This window comes from Meriones unguiculatus, chromosome 8 (assembly GCF_030254825.1).
Source record: "Meriones unguiculatus strain TT.TT164.6M chromosome 8, Bangor_MerUng_6.1, whole genome shotgun sequence".
NCBI classification, from domain to species: domain Eukaryota; kingdom Metazoa; phylum Chordata; class Mammalia; order Rodentia; family Muridae; genus Meriones; species Meriones unguiculatus.
The window spans coordinates 74,535,858-74,560,095 of NC_083356.1; the positions used below are offsets into that span (position 1 = coordinate 74,535,858).

The 24,238-nt window shown below is 47.1% G+C and overlaps 1 protein-coding gene and 1 non-coding gene across 4 annotated transcripts in view; one reads left to right on the plus strand and one right to left on the minus strand.

Annotated features, from left to right (window-relative positions):
* Nup214 (nucleoporin 214) overlaps nucleotides 1-24,049 on the plus strand; it is a 77,889-nt gene extending 53,840 nt beyond the window's left edge. For 2 of the 3 annotated variants that reach the window (XM_021654929.2, XM_021655005.2), the window contains exons 30-36: nucleotides 1,992-2,062; nucleotides 10,208-10,361; nucleotides 15,367-15,519; nucleotides 19,532-19,703; nucleotides 22,650-22,789; nucleotides 23,499-23,523; nucleotides 23,786-24,049. In XM_021654929.2, coding sequence (XP_021510604.2) covers nucleotides 1,992-2,062; nucleotides 10,208-10,361; nucleotides 15,367-15,519; nucleotides 19,532-19,703; nucleotides 22,650-22,789; nucleotides 23,499-23,523; nucleotides 23,786-23,819 — 749 coding nt within the window. In that variant the 3' untranslated portion in view covers nucleotides 23,820-24,049. The remainder of the gene's footprint in view (nucleotides 1-1,991; nucleotides 2,063-10,207; nucleotides 10,362-15,366; nucleotides 15,520-19,531; nucleotides 19,704-22,649; nucleotides 22,790-23,498; nucleotides 23,524-23,785) is intronic. The other variant, XM_021655084.2, reaches the window with a different exon arrangement.
* LOC132656078 (U6 spliceosomal RNA) lies at nucleotides 9,299-9,401 on the minus strand. The gene has a single exon (XR_009594023.1). It is a non-coding gene; the product is annotated as a U6 spliceosomal RNA (small nuclear RNA).
* Nucleotides 24,050-24,238: the final 189 nt, after the last annotated feature.

Consider the following 24,238-nt stretch of genomic DNA (forward strand, 5'->3'; position numbering starts at 1 on the left):
TTCCTTCTTTTAGTGAGTATTAAATATAATACTCTAAGGACACAGTAGGAAGAGAAACAGCTCGGAGTCCCTCCTGCCCTGAGGCTGTGCAGACAAATGACCCCTTTGGATGATGGACATGATGCCGCAGTCCCATTGGGCAAGGAGGAGGCCTGAGACTTAGGAGAGCAAACGTCTGACACTGCTTGTCCTGAGCATGAAGCCTGCAAGCGTCAGCAAACCAGCTCTCCAAATTTGGAACCTCCAAAGGGGTCTTGTTCAAACATACATAGTGCATGGATGGGAAGTTCCTGAGGCCTAGTTGAGGAATTAACACTTGTCTGCACTCACCTATCTAATCCGATCCAGAAGTGAATGGGAGACTCCACCTCCCTCCCCCAAACTCCTCTCCTCAGAGTCTTGCCTCGCTTGCCTCACGGTTGTACCTGGCAGGAAGATACTCTACCCTGGTGGATTGCAGTGCTTGAGTGTAGATCAGGTCACTGGGAAGTACTCTTGTTAGCCAAGATTATGAGGGTGTGCCACCCTGCCAGCTCCCACCACCTGGTAGGAAAGAAGACTTCAATCCTGGGTACTTCATAACTTACATCACTTTAAAGTACTAGCAGTGAAGTAAAGCCTTGCAGTTGGGCCCCCACATGTGTGGGTTCTGTACCTATGTGGCCCGCTATGGATTGAATAATCTATACTAATGGTTACACTTTTTCTTAACGTTATCCGTCAGCAGTACAGAGTAGCAGCTAGTTTACATAATCTCTCCAGCGGACTGCAGTGCACCAGAAGTGCACCAAGATGACAGACATGTGGGACAGGACACGTGGCTCTACACAAACACCACAACATGTCATGAAAGAGACTGGTGCATCCTCAGATTTTGTTTCTGAAGGGGTACCCTTAAGGATCTAAAACTGATCCCATGTGTATACCAAGGAACAACTGTGCTTACATAGAATTTTTTCCATTTCCTCAGTGGGGAAACATTTGTTAATATATATATTGCCATTTTGTGCATGCCTGTGTGTGTATAATGCATTTTGACCAGAATTACACATAACCCCCCCATCTTATCCTCCTCCATCTAGAGCCCTTCTTCCCAGCACAATTCCCTTTTGCTTTCTGTTTCTTTTTTCTTTTTTTTTTCTTTTAGTGACTGACTTAAGTTTGATAGTTTGGTTAGGCTGTTTTTGTGAGCATGGACATGGGGTTGTTTACTGGACAACTTCCCCATAGCTACACATCTGAAGAAAGATGACTCCCCTCCTCCAGTAGCCATTAACACCAGTAGCTCCTCAACTAGGGGTAGGTTTTTATGTGTTTCTCCCCTGCCATTCTGGACTGTTAGCAGTCAGGTAACCATTGCTGCTGTGAGTTCCTGAGCACAGCAGCCATGTCATGTTTAGGAAACAGTTTCACACTGTTCCTTCCAATTGTCCTGCTCTTAAATTCTTTACACTCTCTTCCTCCATCTTCCATGGTGTTGGTGGAGCCTTAATTCCAGCTCAGGGTAGAGCACTCAACAGTCAGTCCCAGTGCGGTTAGGAGTCACTTCATTGAGTAATGCTCACTGCAGAAGCTTCTCTGACCCAGAGTGAGAGCAGCATTAATCTCTGGGTGTAAGTACGAGTATTTAGAAGGAAAATTGGACCTGTTTATTTAGCAGAACAACAGTAACAGCCTTCCTAGCCTGGGCTTTTGACCAGGTTGTTTACAGTGGCAGGAATGAATTCCCCATGTGGAGTAGGTCTCAAATCTACTCAAAAAGTGACTGGTTCCTTCCATAACATCCATGCCACTGTTGCATGAATAGGCACACCCTCTCTGGCGGGTTAGTATTGTAGCATGCAGGTGTAAGGTCACTGCTGCATAAGTCCAGTGATGACTCTTACTCCCAGTGTCCATAGCACATCTAAATGCTGTGGATTGTTTGGTTTGGTTTTAATTTTCATGTTAAAGATTTGTCCAAACTGAACCTTTGTCTTTGTGTCTTACAGGTTTTGGGTCTAGTAATACTGGTTCTGTGTTTGGTCAAGCAGCCAGTACTGGTGGATCAGTCTTTGGCCAGGTAAGTATGCATGGTTGTTGCTATTTGTGTCAGCATCTATCAAGTTTTCCCCAATGTAATAGACTCAGTTCATGCTCAGGATCCAGGTTAGCAAACAACCACATGCAGTTCTCTGGGAGGGAGGGGATTCTTTCCAGACAGGATTTCTCTGTGTAGCCCCTGGCTGTCCTGGAACTCACTCTGTACTGTAGACCAGGCTGGCCTCACACTACCACTCCTTGTTCCACATATAGTTCTTAACCAGGCCTTGGATGCCTTTAGGATGAAGATTCTACGGCAGACTAAAAAAGAATCACCAGTGTATCGGTTATTCTTTGACAGTATTCTGAGAGAAAGCTCTTATCTGGGCTCTGTCTACCTACCTGTTCTCTTAGGTCAAGGCTTACTGTAATCCACAGACTAGCAGACTAAAGCTGCCTCTCAGCTGTGGTTTTTTGGTTTGTTGTTTTGGGTTTTTTTTTTATACAGCTATTGTGCTAAGGGTGGTTTTTACTTATTTATTTTTATAGGGACTGAATCTAGGGCCTTACAAGTACTCTACCACTGAACTACATCCCGAATTCCCCCATGTCCCCTCTTTTTTTGTTGTTTTTGTTTTTGCTTTTATTTTGAAACCAGGTTTATGTTTCCCAGACTGGCCTTTACTTGCAATTCTCCTGCCTCAGCCTCCTAAGTAGCTGGAATTTCAGACCTGTGCCACCAAGCCCAGCATTTTGTTATCATAGTTTTCAGATTTAAAGTGATTGTTTAGGAAGAAGACTGTAGCAGAGAATACAGCATCTGGCCCTGTGCTGAGCTCTCTGTAGTCCCAAGGCCTCCTGGTGGCCTGAGCTGTGGCACTTGGGCCAAGCAGAGTTTTGGTGCTTCATTGAAGTAACTCATAAAATCAGGTTGACTACTGCATAGGGAAGTGCTGTTACTGTCCTCATTTAAAATAAAAGGACAGTGGGGTCTGAGAGAGAGTCAGAGACCACCAGCTGTGCCGAGCACAGCATCCTCGCAGTGGTCTTCAGAAGACAAGTGAGATGACTGTGAGCTCATGAGGCCACAGTGAACACATGTGGTGGTGGGCGTGATGGGTTTCTTACACATCCTCCGGAGCTTTTCTTTCCCTCTTTCCCTCTTTGGAGATGGGCTCCACCTTCATTAATGTTCTTAGAAGAGAGAGGTGATCTCTGGGAATAGAAGCCTACCAAGAATGGTGGGGAATGCTTTTTAAAATATGGACCCCCCCCCTTTTTTTTTTCTTTTTCAAGACAGGGTTTCTCTGTGTAACAGTACTGGCTGTCCTGGAATTCACTTTGTACACCAGCCTGGTCTCAAACTCACAGAGCTCTTTCTGTCTCTGCCTTCTGAGTACAGGGATTAAGGCATTAAGGCATGAGCCACCATTGCCCAGCAGACACCCTTTTTTTTTTATGAGTTTTGTTGATGTTTGGGTTTGGAGGGGGGTTGGTTTTTTGTTTGTTTGTTTTTGTTCTTTTTTTTTTTTTTCCTTGTGCATTGGTGTTTTGCCTGCACGTATGTCTATGGGAGGGTATCAGGTGCCCTGGAACTGGAGTTACAGATGGCCACGTGCTGGGAATTGAACCTGGGTCCTCCGAAAGAATAGCAAGTGCTCAACTGCTGAGGCATCTCTCTTGTTTTTTTGTTTTTGTTTGTTTTGTTTGTTTGCTTTTGAGGCAGGTTTCTCTCTATGTAGCCTTGGCTTTCCTGGACTGGATTTCCAGGCTGGCCTTGAACTCAGCCCGCCTCTGCCTCCCTGAGTCCTGGGATTATAATTGTGCATCACTAAGCCCAGCAAATACTCTTTTGTGATTGTTTTGTTTTGTTGGTTTTGTTTTATTTTATTGGTTTGGTTTTGTTTTGATTTGGTTTTTGGTTTTCCGGTTGGTTGGTTTGGGGGTTTTGTTTTGTTTTTTTCTTTTGAGACAGAGTTTCTCTATGTAGCCTTGGTTGCCCTGGACTCACTTTGTAGACCAGGCTGGCCTTGAACTCACAGAGATCAGCCTGCCTCTGCTTTCCTGAGTGCTCAAAGGTGTGCGCCACCACACCTGGCACCAGAAATCCTATTTTTAAAAGCAGTACTAAAGTAACATACCAAGCCAAGGTGGGGAAGTGGGAAAGGTGGGGACCTAGACAAGGCAAGTGGAGCCCAGGAGCCAGTTGCTTCCTGAGCACATTCGCTAGTTTGAGAAAACCAGGGTATTTGTAGTCAGTAGCTCCCATGGTAAATGGACAGAAACCAAGGTTTGTACAGAGTGGAGAGTCGGGAAGGGACCGGCTCCAGATTCATGGTGCTTGCCCTGTACAAGTGCTTTGATGACCCAGTATGGCAAGAAAAGCACAGTATTGTAGTTTAGAAACCCTTCACTCCATGCCTTAAGTTATCCCTAAGAACACTTTCCCACAGGCAGATCAATTAGAAGGCTCTCTCAACAGGAGCAAAGGGAACATCAGAAGAAGTCCATTTACAGACCCTTCCATTAGACACCTCTGTTTTACGTGTTTAAAAGATGTAAGAGAATCTTGAAAATTCCAGTAAGAATGAGAAATTCTAAGAAGTGTCAGAGCAATTTTAAAAGGACCAAATAGAACTCCTGTGTGTGTGTGTGTGTGTGTGTGTGTGTGTGTGTGTATGTGTGTATGTGTGTATCTATCTATCTGTATATGTATATATACATACATATGGGGGGAACGTAATAATTGACATTAACAGCTGAACAGATATAACCTCTTCTGGCCTAGCAGATGTGTTCTGAGTATGTAACCAAGAGGAGTAAGTGAGGCCTTTTGTCCAGCAAAGACAGGGATGAAAACAGTCTTAGCCCTGCATCTGTAAAAAAGCCAGGAAGCAACCCGCCTCTCAGAAGATGCAGAGCAGACAAGTTTGTGCTGTTTTCTTCTAGCAAAAAAAGACAAAGCAGCCTGGCCGTGGTGGCACATGCCTTTAATACCAACCTAGTAGGCAGAGGCAGGCAGATCTCAGAGTTCAAGGCCAGCCTGGTTTACAGAGTGGGTTCTAGGACAGCCAAGGTCACACCTGTCTCAAAAAAAAGAAAGAGGGAAACAGGAGAAAGAGCAGCAGGGTACAGTGCGCTGCTCCTAACAGAACAAATTGGAGGCACGCACGCCTGCAGTGATATACGGAGAGGGAAGCCGACTGCCACAGTACTTACCCTCAAACTGTCAAGGACGGGCATCATCACCTGAGGTGACAACAGTTCCAGTAGCAGTCACTTTTAGGGCTCTTGTGTGTGAGGTATTGGGGGGAGCTCCATAAGCACTGAGTGTGCTGATTAGAGCATTGGGCTCACAGGGTGATAATCATATGTCAGAATTCATTGAGCCTTTCCTATGGAAAGTTTGAACTTAACAAAAAGATTAGGGCTGATGTGATGGATGGTGAGAGCAGAGGTATGTATACGCATGCACACATACACACACCTTATAAATAGTATTTCAAAGGGGGCTGGGAAGCTGGTACGGTGGTCCAGCGTTCAGGAGGTAGAGGCAGGTGGATCTCTGTGAGTTCAAGGCCAGCCTGGTCTATAGAGCAAGTTCCAGGACAGCCAAGACTACAGAGTAAAAACCCTCTCTTGAAGAAAAAAAAAAAAAAAAAGGCAGGCAGTAGTGGCCCATGCCTTTAATCCCAGTACTCAGGAGGCAGAAGCAGGCAGATTTCTATGTGTTCAAGGCCAGCCTGTTCTACACAAAGAAACCTGTCTTGGAAAACAAAAACAAACAAACAAAAAAATAGACAATTAGAAAAGAAAACAGTGCTGTTGTACAGTATTATCACGGCTTGAGCCAGGCATAACATAACCTGAGCCTGCCGCTCCAGCACTCAGGAGGACAAGCCAGGAAGATCACAAGACAAGTTCAGAGTCAAGCTTGACTGAACTGTGACTTGCAGTGTAGCTCAGAAGTAACAGGCTGGTGACCTGAGTTTGAGCCCCAGGAATCAAGAGATGGAAAGAGAGCTAACTCCTGCAAATTGTCCTGACCTTCACATGTATGCTGTGGTCTCACACACACAAAGTTGGGAAGAACTGAATTGGTAACTTAAATGTTTCATTTTACCACAGTTAAAAAAAAGAAAATAGACATGACAGCCCATTACCTGTCATCCCAGCACTCAGGAAGTGGAGGTGGGAAGATTTCTGCAAGTTTAAGACCAGGTTGTGCAATCTTTGGAACCCACATGATAGAACGAGAGAATTGACCCCACTAAATTTGTCTTTTAATCTCCACATGCTTGTCGTGACACATACACAAGTAAATGTAATTGTTTAATAAAGGATAGATAACTAACAGACATAAAGGTGTTCAATCTCATGAGTAATACAAATCAGAACCAGACACATATACCAATAAGACTGCAAAAGTCAGAGGGACGGGGGAGCTGCTCACCAGCTAACGTGCTTGTCAGGCATGAGCATCCGGGAGTGTGGATTCCCAGCATCCACATCTACAAGCAAAAAGCTAGGTGATGGTGCTCGCCTGTGACTCCAGCCCTGAGAAAGCAGAGGCAGGAAGCTTTCCAGGGCTTCCTGACCAGCAAGCCTAGCCAATGAGTGAAATCCAGATTCAGTGAGACCCTGTTTAAAATATAAAAGAATGGAGAAGCTATTGAAAGCACGCAACGTCAACCCCTAGCTTTGCACACAGACATGAAGGAACTACCTAGAATTGCTCTTTGCGCATATATCTCACGTTACAAGAGAAATGTAATTGGGGCCAGCAAGAGGGCTCATTAGGGTGTGGCCTAATGGCCTGAGTGTGGTCCCTGGAACCTACATAGTAGAAGGAGAACCAGTTCCCAAGACTCTTCTCCCCATGTGGTGCACACATGAGTGTATAAATAAAATAGCCTTCAAAACTTTTATATTCAAAAGAAGAATTATCATTTGTTCAGCCGAGTGTTACTGTGCAAGCCTCTAATCCCATCTATTTAGGATGCTGAGGCAGGAGAATCACAGTTTAAATGAAGTTTAAATAAAGTTTTTAGGCTTGATGAGTAAGTTACAGGATTAGAAGTTTCTGGGACTGTGGTTTAGCAGTAGCGTATTGGTCACAATGGGTTTCTAGTAGCCTAAAACTAAAGCAACGCAAATACTATCACCATGCAGGTGGCTGGCTGCATGAGTAAGGAAGGTTCTGTAGTCCAAGCTCAGTGGACCCAGCTCTGGAAGCACGCAGTTGGAGCCGATGCCAGGGACTGACACAGACACGTGTTGTATTTGCCCACTTTTCCTATCTCACAAGAGCCTTTTATGTTTACTGCCACATTCCCTGGGCCTAGGACTGTGACTGACAGAGATATTGTTGAAATGAATTGGTTTTTAGCTGGTGGGGAGTAGTCCTCAGAAAACCTGACTGGCCAAGATGTGAAAGGATGTAGAAATCATTCCCTCACACTAAAGAACATCATGAAACTCCAGATGGTGTAAACAACACTCTAAGGGCTTCAAGACATATCACTTCATACCAATGAGTAAAATTAGTAATTCTGGCCATTCGTGACCTCAGATTGGCAGAGTGGGCTGGCTTGCCTCTGTGCCACAGTAGCCGTAGTGACTGCCGAGCAACGGGAGGCTGGGAGCCAGAATGACCAGAAGGCTCATGGCTTTGTCACTTGTTGGCTCTGATTCTCACGGCAGAACACCTACATCTGGCCTTTGTGTGTTCTGGTCTGATTATGGAGGCTGGCCTGAGGCTGTAGGTCAGGGGTTCTCAACCCTCCTAATGCAACCTTTTAATAGTTCCTCATGTTGTAGTGACCTCCAACCATAAAGTTATTTTGTTGCTACTTCATAACTGTTGTAACTGTAATTTTTCTCCTGTTATGAATCATAAATATCTGATATGCATGATATTTGATATGCCACCCCCCAAATGGCCACGACCCCCAGGTTGAGAACAACTGCTGCAGAGCCTCCCAAGATCTTTGCTTAGAACCCCAAGGAAGCTTCATTGTCTCCTCACACGGCCTTTGTTGCTCCAGAAGAGTATCTGGGCAGGGAGTGACGCTGGGCTTTAAAGCTTGTTTTTCATAAAGGAGGGAAGGAGGCAGGCAGCCTGTTGAACTGGTTCCAGAGAGTTGGGGGCTACAGGTGAGCATGGTAGGTCAGAAGCTTGGACATGGAAGAAGGGCCTTGCTAAAGAGTGAGAAATAGCTGCTGGCAGCAGCATGAATGACCAGTGAACATGTGGAAAGACAAAGAGTACATAAAACTTTGGGAAAATTAAAATCCAGTAAGCTAGGTGGTGCTGGGCCAGACCTTTAATTCCAGCACTCAGGAGGCCATCCTGGTCTTTAGAGCAGTTATAGGACAGCCAGGACCACACAGAGAAACCCTGTCTCGAAAAATCCATCAATCAGATAATACTTGCTACGTTGTTGAGAACATGGAGAGTCAAACCTTCCTTCATTGCTGTGGTTCTGTATAACTGTGCACTGTGGACTGTAGCTTGAGGCTGCTCCATGGACTAAAACCACTGCCGCATGACCCAGCAGTTTTGGCAAGGTTATAACCAAAGGAATTGAAAAAAAAAGGACCTCCAGCAGATGCTTATGCCAGCGGTCATTGTAGGCGAAGCACCTGTGTCAGTCAGCGGACAAATGATAGATGACATGTGGACTGTCCATCAGTGGAATAGTACTTGGCCATAAAAAGAAGTGCAGTTCTGATTCATGCTGCACATAACTTGGGCAAAGCAGAATAAGCCAGCTGCAAAGAGATAATCCTGGATGACTCTCCTTGTAATAAATACCTTCGGTGTGTAACTTCATCAAGACAGGTTGAAACTGAGAAGGGCTAGAGCAGTGCTTCTCAACTTTCCCAATGCTGCGACCCTTTCATACGTCTTGGTGACCCCCAAAACTGCAAAATTATTTTGTAACCAATTTTTCTACTATTCAATGTAAATACCTGTATTTTCCAATGATCTCAAGTGACCCCTTTGAAGGGGTCATTGGACCCCAAGATTGAGAGGGGCCAAGGGTACCTCCCTTAGCTTAGCTTGTAAACACTGGGTCAGCCCAGTGCTGTACGGGCACAGGTTGTGAGGAGATAATCTGCAGATAGTCCAGAGTAGCTAGAAGAGGGTGGTGCTGGGGGCGGGGCTAAGTGGTGACCCCCACGCTTTGCAGAGACACTCTCGAGCTTGGGAGGTGCTGACAAAGCCCTTCTGATCAGGAGTTGCCTTTCAGTTGCAGTTCTTTTTTTTTTGAAATGAAAGGAACATTTCACAGATTTGAGTATCATCCTTGCACACAGCCATACTAATCTCTGTATCATTCTAATTTTAGGATATGTACTGTCTAGGCAAGCACTCTGGTGCAGTTCTAGAGCTGGGTTCATTTCCCGCCGCTTTGAAGTGGGCAGTTTTCTGTCTCACAGGAAGGATGAGCCGCACCTCTGTGCCCCTGAGCTTGCAGCCCCCATTGTTCCTCTGCACCACTGCCCTTTGCTAAAGCCTGTCTTACTCTGCATTATCAGCCAAGGAGGTGTCAGCTTAACTAATGAGCAGTCCCTAAACCTCAAGCTGGTCTCCCTAAAAGGACCAGTTTCTAAACAGAAACTGAGTGCTTGGTGCATCTCTGAGTCAGCATGTGCCCTGAGTTAGCAGCACCCTGTGAGTGCTTGGATGGAATCCAGCAGTGGTCATCACTTCAGCCACGGGGCTAATTTAGGCTGCTCTGCAGCACTGGGCAAGTCATTGTGAATTACAAGTGCACAAATGGAGAGGAATGCCTGAAAATCACTTACTATTGCTGATGACTTCAGCTGACACTAGAGGAATGTGAAGAGACGGTAGCTCCTCCCTGCTTTCAAACTTGCATTTGGTGGATCTGCACTGCTTGATTTCTCTCTCCCTGGTGTTAGGTCAGACAGTGCAGGCAGCATGGTGGAAAAGCGTTGAGCGCCCCTACCTACTCTAAATGCAGTAACCCAAGAACCTCAGATTTGTAGGAAGTCTCCAGAATCAGCCTCCCTGGGCTGTTGGAGTTTTCCTTCCAGAATTGATGAGAGTGTGCCTGCTTTCTCCATCCCTGCCTGCTGTGAGCCTCTCCTGCCAGGATATAACCTCTCATCCTTTCTTGCTTCCTGTTCCTCCCACCCCCATTTGTTTTTTTAGCAGTCATCCACTTCCAGTGGTAGCGTGTTTGGGTCTGGAAATGCAAGAGGGGGCGGTTTCTTCAGTGGCCTTGGAGGAAAACCCAGCCAGGATGCTGCCAACAAAAACCCATTCAGCTCGGCCAGTGGGGCCTTTGGATCTACAGCCACCTCAAGTAAGTGAGACTTTTCCCAGCCCGTTCATCCTCTGATGCCACTGGCATCCTGTGCTATTACCAAAGCTTCAGGAACAAATACAAAAGGGGGTAAAGCTGGCAAGGGGCTGTATCCACATGGCTCTGTTTGAGTGAGGTATCTTCTGTAGTCATGAAAAGACAGCAGAGCTGCAGGGAGAGATGAGTGTGACAGGCTGCTTCTCTCCCAAGGCCCAGTGTGTTCCATTTCCTACCCTGAGACCACATGAAGGCAACACGGGCAGACAGCAGTCATGAGCAGCCCCACTCTGGCACAGCACTTCTGCTCGCCTGGCTCTCTGACTCTGAAGTGCACTGACAGTTGCCCGGAGCCCGCATGTCATCGCTTACCTTTACTGCCTTTTCCCCTGAGGCTGTACTTCCTAGCACTTTTTCTCCAGCTAATTTCTCATGTTGTGCGTTGATCTGTCTGTCACGGTTGGAAGCATCAGATGGTATATACTGCTGCTGTGGCTGCGATTGCAAGTTGGGTTCTTGTCATCCTCACCTTAACTGCTTCCAGTTAATGTGCTGTATTGGGCGGTACAAGATACTGATGACTCTTGTGTTTGTCTTTCCCGGCCGTTTCCATAACATTGAGGTCTGTGGAATTAAGAGCAATGTTTTCTGTCCCAGTTTTGCTCTTCTGGCTGTATAGATCAAGGACTGGTTGTCCTGATGTCTCTGCTCTGCTAACATGTAGCAGGCTTGTTCATCAGGGCTTCCCTCCTAAGTCACCAGGCTATGCCAGGAGGGATATAGAACCTAGAGTGAAGGGATCTCAGAAATCATATTTTCAACAACTGTTTTGTAGTCAAACAACAGATAGGCAAAACAAAAATAGGTTCATGCTGAAGCAGGGGCTGAGAATCCTGATGTAATGGAAATGTTTGACCAGCTGTCCCCCAGGACTGAAGGGCTCTGTGTAGCAAATGCTGTAAAAACATAGTCCTTTCAGATCAGAGCAAGAAAACAGCAGATACAGAGCTCAGATACATGTAACATGCCAAACACAGCACTCAGCACAGTCACTTGGCATGCTGGTTAGAAATTGGGGTCGATCACAAATTTAGGTCATCCTCTGTGAGGCCATGTTACCAGCCAGTTTTGTTAATGGCTTAGATGTGTCATATCCCTGTAAAAATGCCTCTCCCGGCCAGTTTATCTTTGCTTGTCAACTGCCTTCTTCCATGGGTCAGTCTGAGCTGGTGTGCACTAGTGCCTGCAAGTCAGCCTTGAGCATCTCTTCCTGTACACACATGCAGTGCCTTAAGTCTGCTGGAGGGAGTGTGGACCTAAGGGGGATGGGAAAGCACCACACACCAGGACTCTAGTCGTGCGATACCTATTTGTCCACATACCAGACGCCTAGAGGTCTTAATGTTTTGTTTTTTGTTTTGCTTTGTTTTGCTTGACATGATTTGGTAGTGAACGAGACCAGGAACTTTGTTGAACCCTGAGACTAAAGTGTAGGCTTAGTGAAAGGCAAGAGCAGTGGAGAGGCTGAGCAGCACTCTAGGGAAGGGCATTGTCCTCTTTCTGCCTTTCTCCCTGGTGACTCAGTCATTTGGTGCTTCTGAGCACTGTTGTGATCCTGAGCTGAGTCCCCTTTGTTCCCTGCCCACCTGTCACACAGGCCCTCCTCTGCTGCCTTATCCCCCATCCCCACCTCTAGTCTTCTTTGCCGTGGTCAGGAAATCCATCTCAAGTCAAATGTTTCTAAGTTGCTTTTATTTTGCCACAGTTCTTATGCAGAACCCTTTTGCCTAGGGTCCAGGCTGCATGAAAACATGACCAAGAGAGACAATCTGAGAACACTGTAGCCAGTGTATGTCCTTTTGAGAAGTCTTGTCATTCCCAGAGACTGCCAAAGACAGGTGGTTAGACTCAGGTCATCTGTAACTCAGCACCATGTGTGCATTGTCACCTTAAGTCTCATCCTGACACTTAGTTAGTATTGTCCTCTACGTGCTTTTTCTCTTCAAGGATCTGAAGGATATTTGTGTTGGAACAGGGAGGTCATTTGTTTCAAGCCTGCAGCGGCAAAAGGCTCCCACCATGGCTGTTCCGGGGAAAGCTGTCCTGGAGCAGAGCCTGGTGGCTCTAGACTGAGAGCCCCTCTGAGTGCATCGGACCCATGTCCTGTGACATCAGACCTGCAAAAAGATGGACCCTGACTCTTAATGTCACATTTAATTTGGAGTGGGTCAGACCTTGACATGGGATGTAATAGTTGGAGGTTTTGCCATACACAAAACTGAAAGGAACCCGAGGCCTGCATGCAGGGCGGAGCCAGAGCAGGTACCGGCTGCTCTTGCCTTTAGCATCCCCAAGTATTAGTCCTTGGCTGACTCCACAACGAATATTTTATTACTGGCTTATTCCTTCATGCTTGAAGACTCTTCCACAGTGAAACACACTCCATCCACCAACACATTTATTTAGTGTGTTTTTTAAAGCTGGGCCAGCATCCAGTTGTGTTGGCTCATGCCTTTAGTCCCAAAGACTAAAGTTGGCTCTGAGTTCAAGGCCAGCCTGGGTCTAAAAGTAAGTCCTTACTCTCCTGAGCACCTGCTCTCTGTTGAGGTGTAGAAGAAGCCAAAGGTGAAGAGCAGCAGGGAGTCTTTGCAGTCTTTCACAGATTGTCAGAATTGTCCCTGGGTGGTGTCACTTACCTGAGGTCACAGAGCTATCCAGTGGTTAGCCTAGGCCCGGCTGCAAGCCTCAATCTATTCTACTGTAATGTGGGACAAAGGGATCTTTGTTTTTAGGTAATTATATGAAAATGTGCATATATATCATGTGTGTATACACATGTGATGTCTGTTTATACATGTGTGCATGTGTATATATGTGTATGTGTCTACACATACGTCCACAAGGAAAAAATGTTTTTGAAACATCTACCATTTCTTAATGGTGAAAACATTTTTAAAAAATGCTTCTAGCCTTAAAAAAAAAAGTAGACTGTGTACATCATTACCCATAGTCCCCTCCTGTGCAATAGAACAGCTTCCTCCTGTTTGTTTCTCTGTTTCATCTGTTTGTTTTATCTGAGGGGGTGGGTAGGGTAGGCATGTCCACATGGCAGCTCAAGCATGCAGGCCAGAGGACAGTTCTCAAGGGTTGACTCTTCTATCATGTGGGTCCTGGGGATCAAATTCAGGTTGTAAGGCTTGGCAGCAAGGGCCTTTACCCACTAAGCCATCTGGTTGGCTCTTACTACTCAACCTTTCCCCTTCCCTGTATCATCAGACTCTGGTAGCCACCATTCTACTCTCACCCCCTAATAGACCAACTTTTATAGATTCCATAAATAAGTGAGGTCATGAGGTACTTGTCTTTCTCTGCACTTAACACAATCTCCAAATCCATATTGATGCAAACAACTGGAATTTATTCTGTTTGTGGCTGAATAGTATATATACTGTGTTTTCTTTATCTAGTCCTCACTTGATGGACCTTGGGTTGTTTCCATTTCTTCACTATTGTGAGCAGAGCTGCAGCTGTCTCTCTGGGACTGACTATTTGACAGAGGGTCCTTAGAAAGAAAGGGATGAAGGTTTCTAAGTGGTCTCCAGCTTCACAGGAATTAACCTTTCTAGTATGGTCCCAGTAAAAGTCTTCCATTTTTTTTTCCCACCCCTAATCTTGTACTTGAAATTGCTGTTTAAAGTTCTGTGTTGGCAGCACTGGTTGGGTTAAAAGACTGAAGCTGAAGTGAGGGATGTGGTGCTGTGAAGGAGTACAGGCAGCCTTACCTGGATCCTTGAGAGAGGGCACACTGTCCAGAGCACAGCATGTGCCCACCATAAGGGAGCTAAAGCAGGCTCTATCCAGCTTGCTCTCAGGGTCAGACATGATTAACAGTAGATCCTCAGCCAGCCCTCTGGTCTTCAGAGCAGTGGCTGTGCTTTGGTAGTACCGAGAGATCACCAAGTGCCTAGAATGAGACCACTCCCTGTCCAGCTTAGCTCAGGAGCACTGCAGCGGTCATGACTATCTGGTTCAAGCTCCCATTAGGGTGAGCTGTAGCAGAGTGACGAGACCAAGAACTTAGGGGATTGGGGTGGGCCAACTCTTCCAGCAGCTCGGCTTTGAAAGTGACTGTAAATGCACCCTAATTCCTTGTCACCAACACCAGAAACGCCTGGTAGCTGGGGAAAGCTGAACTTGCGCACAGGTTTGTATTTTTTGCCTTGTGACATGCTCAACTCTGTTAGGCATGAGGCTGTCACCAGTGTATACATTTGACAGTGATTTGATCTGTGTCTTCAGGCAGTACTCCTTCCACATCTCAAGGCAGCCTCTCTGCCCTGTCATAAATGCAAATAAATTTCAACAAAATACAGTCAGCCAAAGCCGGGCGCAGTGGTGCACGTCTGTCATCCCAGCACTCAGGGAGGCGGAGGCAGGCAGATCTCTGTGAGTTTGAGGCCAGCCTGGTCTATAAAGCAAGTCTAGGACAGCCACGGCTACACAGAAAAACCCTGTCTCAAAAAACGAAATATCTATATGGAAGGACATAAGGGTTGTTCCTGACCCCTCCCCCTCTCCCTTTCCTCTCCCCCTCAGGTCAGGGAGCAGTGGCAGCAGACTGCACAGCTCAGACAACAGCCAGCACACCAGCTGGCAGCACTGGGCTGGGCCAGGCTCTGCTCTGGCTTTGAGTCTTCTAGTTTGACCTGAGAGATGAGATCTGGCCTTGTTGTAGAGAAGTGAAAACCCAGAAGGCAAGCCAATGGTTGTCTTTGATGGGTGGGCCAAGACCTCTAGGAGTGCTGCTGTGAGGCCTCTGTTGCCCTTTAGTTTTCTCCTTGTAGAGCTGCACCAGGAAATCCCGAGCCTGCGTGTCAGTGCTTTCAGGCTCATCATCAGGAGCTCCCCTGCATGCCGGGCTGCACCACTGTTGCTGTTTGTCTAGACACTCGGCTGATGTGTGTCCCTCCTATTCAAACTCCCTCACCCCTATTCTTGATCCCTTTAGATACCTCTAGTCTTTTTGGAAACAGTGGCGCTAAGACGTTTGGAGGGTTCGGCAGCTCTTCCTTCGGGGACCAGAAGCCTGCTGGCACATTCAGCTCTGGCGGTGGGAGCGTGGCATCCCAAGGCTTTGGCTTTTCCACTCCAAATAAAACAGGTAACCCACAAGTATGGCCCGTGCTGGTCTGTGTGCAGGTGTGACTGGTGAGTTTCCGTAGGTGCACGTCTGGGGGCGGTGTCCCTGGGTGCTTATCTCAGGGAGTGGAGTTGCAGTAAGGCAGAAGTTACCTGCTTTGTTCTCCAGTTTATTTCTCTATCTATTGAGCATCTGCTGCATATCAAATACATAAGACACACTTTTAAAAATAGAAATTGGGCATGGTGGTGTGCACCTTCGATCGCAGCTCTCCAGAGACAAAGGCAGGCGGATCTCTGTAAGTTCGAGGCCAGCCTGGTTTACATAGTGAGACCCTGTCTGCAAAGCTAAAACAGAACAAAAGCTTTTCTTTGAGGAGGTGTGTAATATAGCATTTAAAAGACCTTAATCTTCTCTAGGAAGGCTATGAAAATATTTAAGAATTGTGAAAAAAGCCAATCCAACATGGCAGTAACCCAATCAGAAGAAAGGCTGAGGGAGCCAGATCTCTGTGAGTTTGAGGCCAGCTTAGTCTACATAGTGAGACCCTGACTCAAAAGAAGGGGGCAAAAGTAAGGGAACCTGGCAGGAAATAACTAGGGAGCCTCCTGAAGCAGGGGGTTACCCACAATGCTCAACCCTCTTCCTTACATCATCTTTCACTTTCCCAAATTTCTGTTTTAGGCTTTTGTTTGAGTTTGGTTTTTTGAGATAGTATCTCTGTATACAAGCAAAGCTGCCCTGAACTCATGATCCTCCGGCCTTAGCTTCCAAGACACTGGGATCATGAGTCTGTGCCACCCTTTTTAACCTTTTCCTTGAAATACACATCTATAAACCTTTAAATAATTTTTACACTTTTCATTAAAGGTTTTCATAAAAAGAGCAGTATGCATTAATATGAAATGTATTACTTATATTTTTTTTATGTGTGTGAGTGTTTTACCTACATGTGTGTCTGTGTACCATCTGCTTGCCTTGGTCCTCCTGGAGGTCAGAAGAGGGTCTTGGATCTCCTGGAACTGGAGTTACAGATGGTTGTGACCTGCCACATGGGTGTTGGGACTTGAACCCAGGTCCTAGAAGAGCAGCCATTGCTCTTAACTACCAAGCCATCACATGTTAATTTCTGTCACCTGCCTGGGCTGAAGTCTGTAACTACCTGCAATGCTGGTCCTGTTGCTGGTAGAGTGTGGAAAAAGGTTCTTGGGAGCACCAGGGATGGTGCTGCCAAGAGGAGGCCTCTCTGGAACTCCATCCCCCTGGGGGAGTGCGCACGATTGTTTGCCCTTGGATGGGTGCCATGTTTTGAACTGGCCCCTGTCTGAGGAGGTGACACTAATCTTGAAATGACTGACCAAGATTAGAAGGTAACCCTGAAATGCAGTATTTCTAGATGCATGCTGTGTCCATTTTCTAAGACCCTGGCTTGGCACCTTGGTCCTAGGTTGCTAATTCTTCGTATCTTTTCTATAGAACTTTAAAAAGGGACTAGAAATAGGTATTGCAGCTTGGTTTTGATGACACACAGAGAATTATTTCACAATGAAAAGGCCACAAAACTTTTGGCTCTGGTTACAAGGACAAGTGCAGAGCTAGTGCTACCACTAGCTCAGATGGTCAGCATGGCTCTCTCGGCAGCCTTCCTCAGCCCCGAGGTGGGTGATTCCTGATCAGTGGCTGCCATCCCACACAGCTGCATGGCACACACTACAGTCAGACAAGCATGAACTTGTGAGAAATATCGCTTCCTTAACCACTGAGCCTTTTCCGTCTCTTTAGGCACCTGATGTTTCCTTTACCTCTTCTGTTGTTCTGTGTGTGATTCTGTGTTCCACATTGTGTCCCAGTTGATCTGAATTGAGAACCTGACGATTGTGTTTTCTTAGATGAAAAATATACCTCCTACCTTAAAAATTATTTTCCTAATTCTGTTTTTTCTATTTGGTGAGCACCCAGAGCGGGGAGTCTTACAGGCAGAAACAGCTACTGTCCCACACACTGAGAAGAATGTCTGCCCCACCCTCAGGAGCACCAGTCCTGCAGCCCAGCTTGCCCACATGCTCAGGGAACCACTGTCCCAAAGGTGGAGTCAGAGGGAGGGCTGGGGTGCACCCAGTGGTAAAACATGAGGTCATGAGAGCCTGTGAGCAAATCAGTAGGAGCCCCCACTCAGGAGGCAGCATAACCCCTCCCAGTGTGAGGGACTCCAGGCCGATGCTTTGGATGAGCCTTTGAAAGCTAAGTGTCTGCTCATCCTCCTTTCAGTAAAACTGCATCAGAGCTAAGACTGTTGGAGGTCAGCAGGGAAAGGACAGGAACTGAACCTGACCGTGGCCTCACTGCCAGCCAGCCCTGGCTTTACACCCCTATTTCATAGTCAGAGCTATTAAGCAGCTGAGCAACTCCTCTCATTCGGAGTGAGTTGCCTGACCCCAGAACTAAGACCAAAGCAACCATTCTATCTCATTTAGCTATGACCCAGCTTTGTCTTGTGTGTCTGTGTACGTGCCTGTGTGTCTGCCTGCCTGCCCATCTCTGCCTGCTCCTTTCCAGGTTACTTTCTGTATCATTATAACCTCTCATTTTTCACTTACATTCCTGCAAGAAGTCTAAACAATATTGTGCACAAGTTGCTAGATGAAACCTTGTGTGTCTAGGAAGGGAGTGCAACTAGATCTCTGATCAGTTTAAATAATTAAAGCACAAAGGCTTTTTTAGCACTTTTTTTTCCATTGTGTTTATGTTTGTAATCCACGCCTCTGTAGCACAGCCTGGAATTTCACTCAAGGTTTTAAAATACAGAACAGTAACCCAAACATGAGCTGTGGTAAAAAGTATCTCCTCCATTGTGCAGCCCTGTGAAAGATAGACGCCTAATTCAGTCTGGCAAGTAACAGCCGCACACTCACATGAGCGTGCTCGTGCCCTCTATTTGATCTTCCTGGCTCGGGTGGCAGAGCGGTAGTGAGTGCAGGAAAGCCAGAGCCGCCTCTTGAACAGTAGCTTTGCTTTCAGTAGTCATGACCCTGCCTCCTTACTTGACCACATTCTTGATAGGCTGACACTCCGGTACTCCCATTAGCACACAGTTCAAAACCAGTGTGACTCTTAGATGCCAGAGGAAGGGAGCCCTCATCTGAGCCTCATGCCTCCATCTGACTAAGCATACCTCATTACCTTTCTCCTGTAAACCTCAGAACTACAGCACCGTCTTGGAGGCTTGCGGACAACTCAGGAGCAGGGGACTGACTCCCGGATGGTCTTCCCCACCACTCAAAGCAGGCTGCCTGGTGCTTGACCTGACCCCTTTCTGTTGTTCCACCCTGCCTGTTACGGCCTGCGGTCCTGATCTAGGCACCCAGGCCGTCCTCAACAGCTGCCTTAACACCTCAATGCACACCACAGCCTTCCTCAAAAAGGAGGGTCAGTGTGCTTCTATAGTGAGGGTGTGGAAAGCACTTGAAAAAAGTCCTCAGTGCCACAAGTCAGATACACTGGTGATAGGCGTGCAGCCACCCAGCTGTAAATAAATAAAAGGTACACGGCTGAGTGCCAGCGTGCATCACCCCGATTCTGCCATGACCCAGTTTGTAGGTTCTGCCAAGGAAGGGCTTTGAACCTCCAACTTCATTAGTTGGGTTTCCCTGAAACTAGGAGCCTGGTCTGTGTGGTAACAAACACAAAACCTGTCATTCTGCGACTGCTGTGTTGGGACACAGCTTTGGGGCTTGTGTTTTTTTGAGGAGTCGGAGACATCATGGGGCCTGGGATGGGCCTAAAGAGCCCGGGGTGGTTTGCCTCAGGAAGGCACTGGGATGCTCAGACATCTCAGTGCCACCGACCCTCTGCTCCTAGAGGAGGAAACATTGAGGGATTGAGGTTGGGGTGTTGTGCTATTGGTTCTTGTGTTGGAGTTACTGACATCCTATCTCCCTTTCTCCTCTTTTGATTTGGTTTCTGGCTGCTTGATGCCTTCTCTTCCTGCCTCCTTTTCTTTCTCCCTGTTTCTGTTTGCCTCTGTTTTGCTCAGGTGGCTTCGGTGCTGCTCCAGTGTTTGGCAGCCCTCCTACTTTTGGGGGATCCCCTGGGTTTGGAGGGGTGCCAGCATTCGGTTCAGCCCCAGCCTTTACAAGCCCTCTGGGCTCGACGGGAGGCAAAGTGTTCGGAGAGGGTACTGCGGCTGCCAGCGCAGGAGGATTCGGGTAAGCTGCAGGCGGGACCTGGGGAAACCACAAACTTGAGCCAGCTCAGAGCACCGAGGCCTGACATCCTTACCTTCTCTAGACCAGTCGGTGACCTGGAAGCCTTGCCTTGAAGTAGGCAAGAAGTTGCTAGGAGATTTGTTTCTTCCCTAGGACAAGGCACATTGTAAGCCTGGGTGGATGTTGGCCACACTGCTAGCTGCCAGTGTGGTCATCTGATCATCAATACCCTGTTCTCTGGACCAGGTTTGGCTGTACCCACGTGGCAGTTCTCACCTGTCTGTAACTCCAAGACCTAACACCCTCACACAGGCACAAATGCAGGCAAAACAACAGTGCACATAAAAGAAAAAGAAAAAAAAAAAAACAGCGTGGCAGCGAGTTGCTTCTGATAGCCCTCGAATTCTAATCTGCCTGCTAAAACCCCAAGGAGGGAAAAGCCTTTGCTGTGCCATAACATCTCAGCTAAACATATGTGATGATGGCTACAGAGTCCCTCATTTGGAGGAGATACTGATGGCCTGAAATGGGCCTAGGCAGGCTCTCACTCTTGCTGCTCGGCTCAGAACAGAAAGCTGAAGGTCAGGAGTACTGTGGATGTCGGGCATGAGATGGCAGCAGCTTTATCCTGAAAATGAAGCGTGTTCTTATCAAAGTTGGCTCCACAGAGGAGTGCAAGACCACTCAGAGAGCATACAGGCGGACGGGCATTCCTTAGATGTCTTATGGGGGCTAAAGGATCTTGGACAATTCTCCTTGGGAAACTCCAAGAACAGCAGTTAAAGGGAACTTCCAGGAGAGGGTTCACAACCTCCCTAAGCCTGTGTTTTACAGTTCTGCATGGACTCCCATCTGCCTACACTGGGAGTCTTGAGGCTTTTTCATTTATTTGAAAGCAACTATTTGCATTACTAGTCAAGAAGTCTCCCCGGGGTTGGAAGTGTAGCTCAGTGGTAGAGACTTGCTGGACATGCTTACAGTCTTGAATGCCATCCCCAGCACCACCTTCAGAAAGCCAGCTTTTTCCTGTGTGGGTAGTGTGTGCCTGTTCAGGATGCTGAAGAAGAAGGGCTGTGGAATCTGACGCCAGCATAAGCTACATAGGAAGACCCTGTCCTAAAATAATAGTAAAGAAGTAAAAACAGGGCTGAGGAGATAGTTCAGTCAGTAAATCATTGCCACAAAATCGTGAAGACCCGAGTTCAATCCCCAGCACCCACATAAGAAGCCGAACATGGTGGTGCGTGGCTGTGGTTCCCGCACTGAGGAGGTGCGTCTCTGGAGCTTGTCAGCACACTGAATCTTCACCCCAAGCCCCAGTGAAACCCTGTCTAAAAACAAGGTGGCCAGCTCCCGAAGCATGACCCTTGAGACTGATCCACACACACAGGAAGCTGGAGGAGTATCCAGAATGTCTTAGCAGTCATAACCAGCACATTATCTAGGTCCAGTAAGACATAACAGCACAGACATTAAATCTCTTGAAAAAAGTGTCCTTACTCTGACCCTGGTAAAGATCTGAGGTCATTCCTAAAGTATGCATGCAGAGACAGTGAGACCACTTGAAAATAGTGCAAAAGAGGACCCTTTGTAATGCTGGCATCTACCCAGGTCAAGAAAATGCACCTCTTCTCTGCCTGGCCTCTAGGAGGCCCCCACTGAACCCCTCTGGGTTTTAACTTATGTCCTCAACCCCTTTTGCTGGAGCAAATCTGGAGGGAGAACCCTTGAATGAGGATTGTTCTAGGTGAGGTAGCAAGGCAGAGGAGATGATGTAGTCTCTATGTTGTTTTGTGTATTTATTGATTTTTATGAAACAAAATTCTGAGTGGAAAGCATCCTGCACACACACAAAAGGTAAACAGGATGACTACCTTTGTAAACAGACACTTTACCATGTCATTAACAGCAAATAGGCCAGTGATAGGCTCAGTGTGTGAAAGCACTTGCCAGGAAAGCTGATGCCTCAACCCTGACAGAAAAGAGACTACTCTTAAAAGTTGTTCTCTGACCACCACTACACGCTGTTCTCACTGGCATGCTGGCACACACACACACACACACACACACACACGTACAGAGTTTTGTTTGTTAAGTAAATGGAGGGCTGGGCTTGTAGCTCAGTGGTAGAGACTTGCCAAGCACTCAGGGAGCCTTAGCTAGGTTCGTGCTCCAGCACAGCATAGCCCCAGGTGCGGTCCCAGTACTGAGATGGAGATAAGAGGGTCAGAAGTTCAAGGTCACCGAGTATGGTGACACAAGCCTTTAATTTCAGAGGTGAGAGAATCTTTGTGAGTTCAAGGCCAGCCTGGCCTGCATAGTGAATTTCAGAACAGCCAATAGGATATAAAGAGACCCTATTTAAAAAAAAAAATAAAAAGGTCAAGGTCATCCTTGGCAAGGCCAGCCTGAGATACAGGAGATCCTTTGCTGAAAATAATAAACAATAAAATGAGTAGAATCACCAGACTCCATAGCATTAGCTTGTGAAAGCAGTCCTTAGGAGGCTGAAGCAGGAAGAATATTTGAGGCCAAAGTAGACAGTGTAGCAGAGTCTCAAAGAAGTGGTGACAGAAACAAGGCCAAGGAAAGCTGGGCAGGTGAATAGTGAGTAGGTGGCAAATCCAACTTGATGGCCTGAAAGTGAAGGTGTCGGGGGAGGGGCCCAAGAAGCCTGCTGTGTTTGGTTCTCGGTGACCTGGGATTCCAGTCAGTAGCTCAGAACTCATGTCCCAGCTGGGATGGATTTCACACTACACCCCTAACATCTTCTTTCCCAGAGCCAAGGTAAAGGCTTACTGTGGGCTCTGTAACCTCCTGGCTCAGTCCAAGCTTGTCACTGCAAATCATGTGTGATGCATCCGAAACTGGTGACCGTGAATGAGGTGTGTGGGTGGTACAGAGACAGGGCCGTATTAACCCTGTCCGTTTCTTACCGGAACCCAGGTTTGGGAGCAGCAGCAACACTGCATCCTTCGGTACCCTCGCCAGTCAGAATGCACCCACTTTCGGGTCCTTGTCCCAGCAGACCTCAGGCTTCGGGACCCAGAACAGTGGATTCTCTGGGTTTGGATCGGGCACAGGAGGTAAACAAGCTGTGTTCTCTCCTCCCCCAAAGGAGCAGGTGTTCCTGGCCACTCAGCTCAGTGTCTTAAAATTCAACATCTTTTAGTTAGACTGGCAGTATTGTGCCACTTCTGGATGATCCAAAGAAATTGCTGAGTTCATTTTCTTTTAGGATTTTAGAACTCCAGATAATAGCAGCTTTATAAGGCTTTGGAGTCAAAGACAAGGTGTGGGAATCTCACGTGTCTTGCATTTGTACAGTCTGGATCCTCAGAGAGCAAATATGTATGTTCTGTGTTGTCCTCACACAGACTGAAGAAATGTGCACAGAACTCAGCAAAATTGTGATTTTTACAAATAAAGAAATGGATGCAGAGGGTAGTCGATGCTCAGAACTCCACGTACCATCTGAGCCAGACCTAAAGTGTCTGCTTCTCTGGTTTCAAAAGGAAAAGAAAGAGATTGATATCAATAAAAGGAAAAATAGTTCTGCTTTCCTTATTAAATAATACAGGTGGCTTGTGCACAGATCCTACACCTGCAACCAGAGTTGGGGCCCCCTAAAATGTGAAATAACTCTTCTCCTATTAGAGCCAGTGGCTCAGGAGGGTGAGCCGAGTGTGCCCTCATCCACCTTACAGAGACAGGGTCAGGAACCATTTGTCACAGGAACCAGGCAGGAAGGCCCTTGGTTCAGGTGTTATGACTTCCTCTTTTTCTGTTTTTCAGCATTCAACTTCGGATCATCGAACTCGTAAGTATCTGTCTTCTGTCAGCTTTCAGTTTTAACTCATAAAGTCGAAAGGGCCTGAGTGTGGGAAGTCCTGTTCTTGCTGAACTTGTGTGATCTGCTGTTCTGTTCATAGCTGTGCTGAAGTGCCAAGTTGAGCAGCAGATGTGGGGTTTGGGCTGCTGCCCGCAGGCTCTAGGCTTGTGTGTTGATTCTCTCTGTGCTTCCTTTAACGGGAGCACGTGCAGCTGGAGCATCGGCTGACAATCTCCTGCACTTCTTGCAGGTCTGTCCAGGGCTTTGGTGGCTGGAGAAGCTGAGCCGGTGTCAGCATTCCTTCAGGCTCCTGTGACCCGCTGTACAGATCCCTCCACTCTCCCAGGACACACAGGAACAGGCTGTCAGATGAACTTTCTCGTGGAAAACCACAGCCAGGATGAAACATTGGAGACCAAAGCGCAGCGCTACTTAACTGTCTGTTCCCTGCCTTCAAATTTTACGTTGGGTTTTTCTTCTGCTATTAAAGTGTTCAGGTTGGTTCTGCACAGAACGTCCGTGGGTTTATTCAGGTCACAGCAGAGGAGTTCCTATGGCTTGGGGGAAGCCAAGCCAGTGGTCTCTGCCCAGTGTCATCCTGGGTAGATCCCTCCACTTGGGAAAGAGGCAGACACCGTTCGAAGGCTCCACCTTAGCGTAGGCTTCTTTGTCAGGCTCCCCTGAGGGCCACTGTATACTTGGG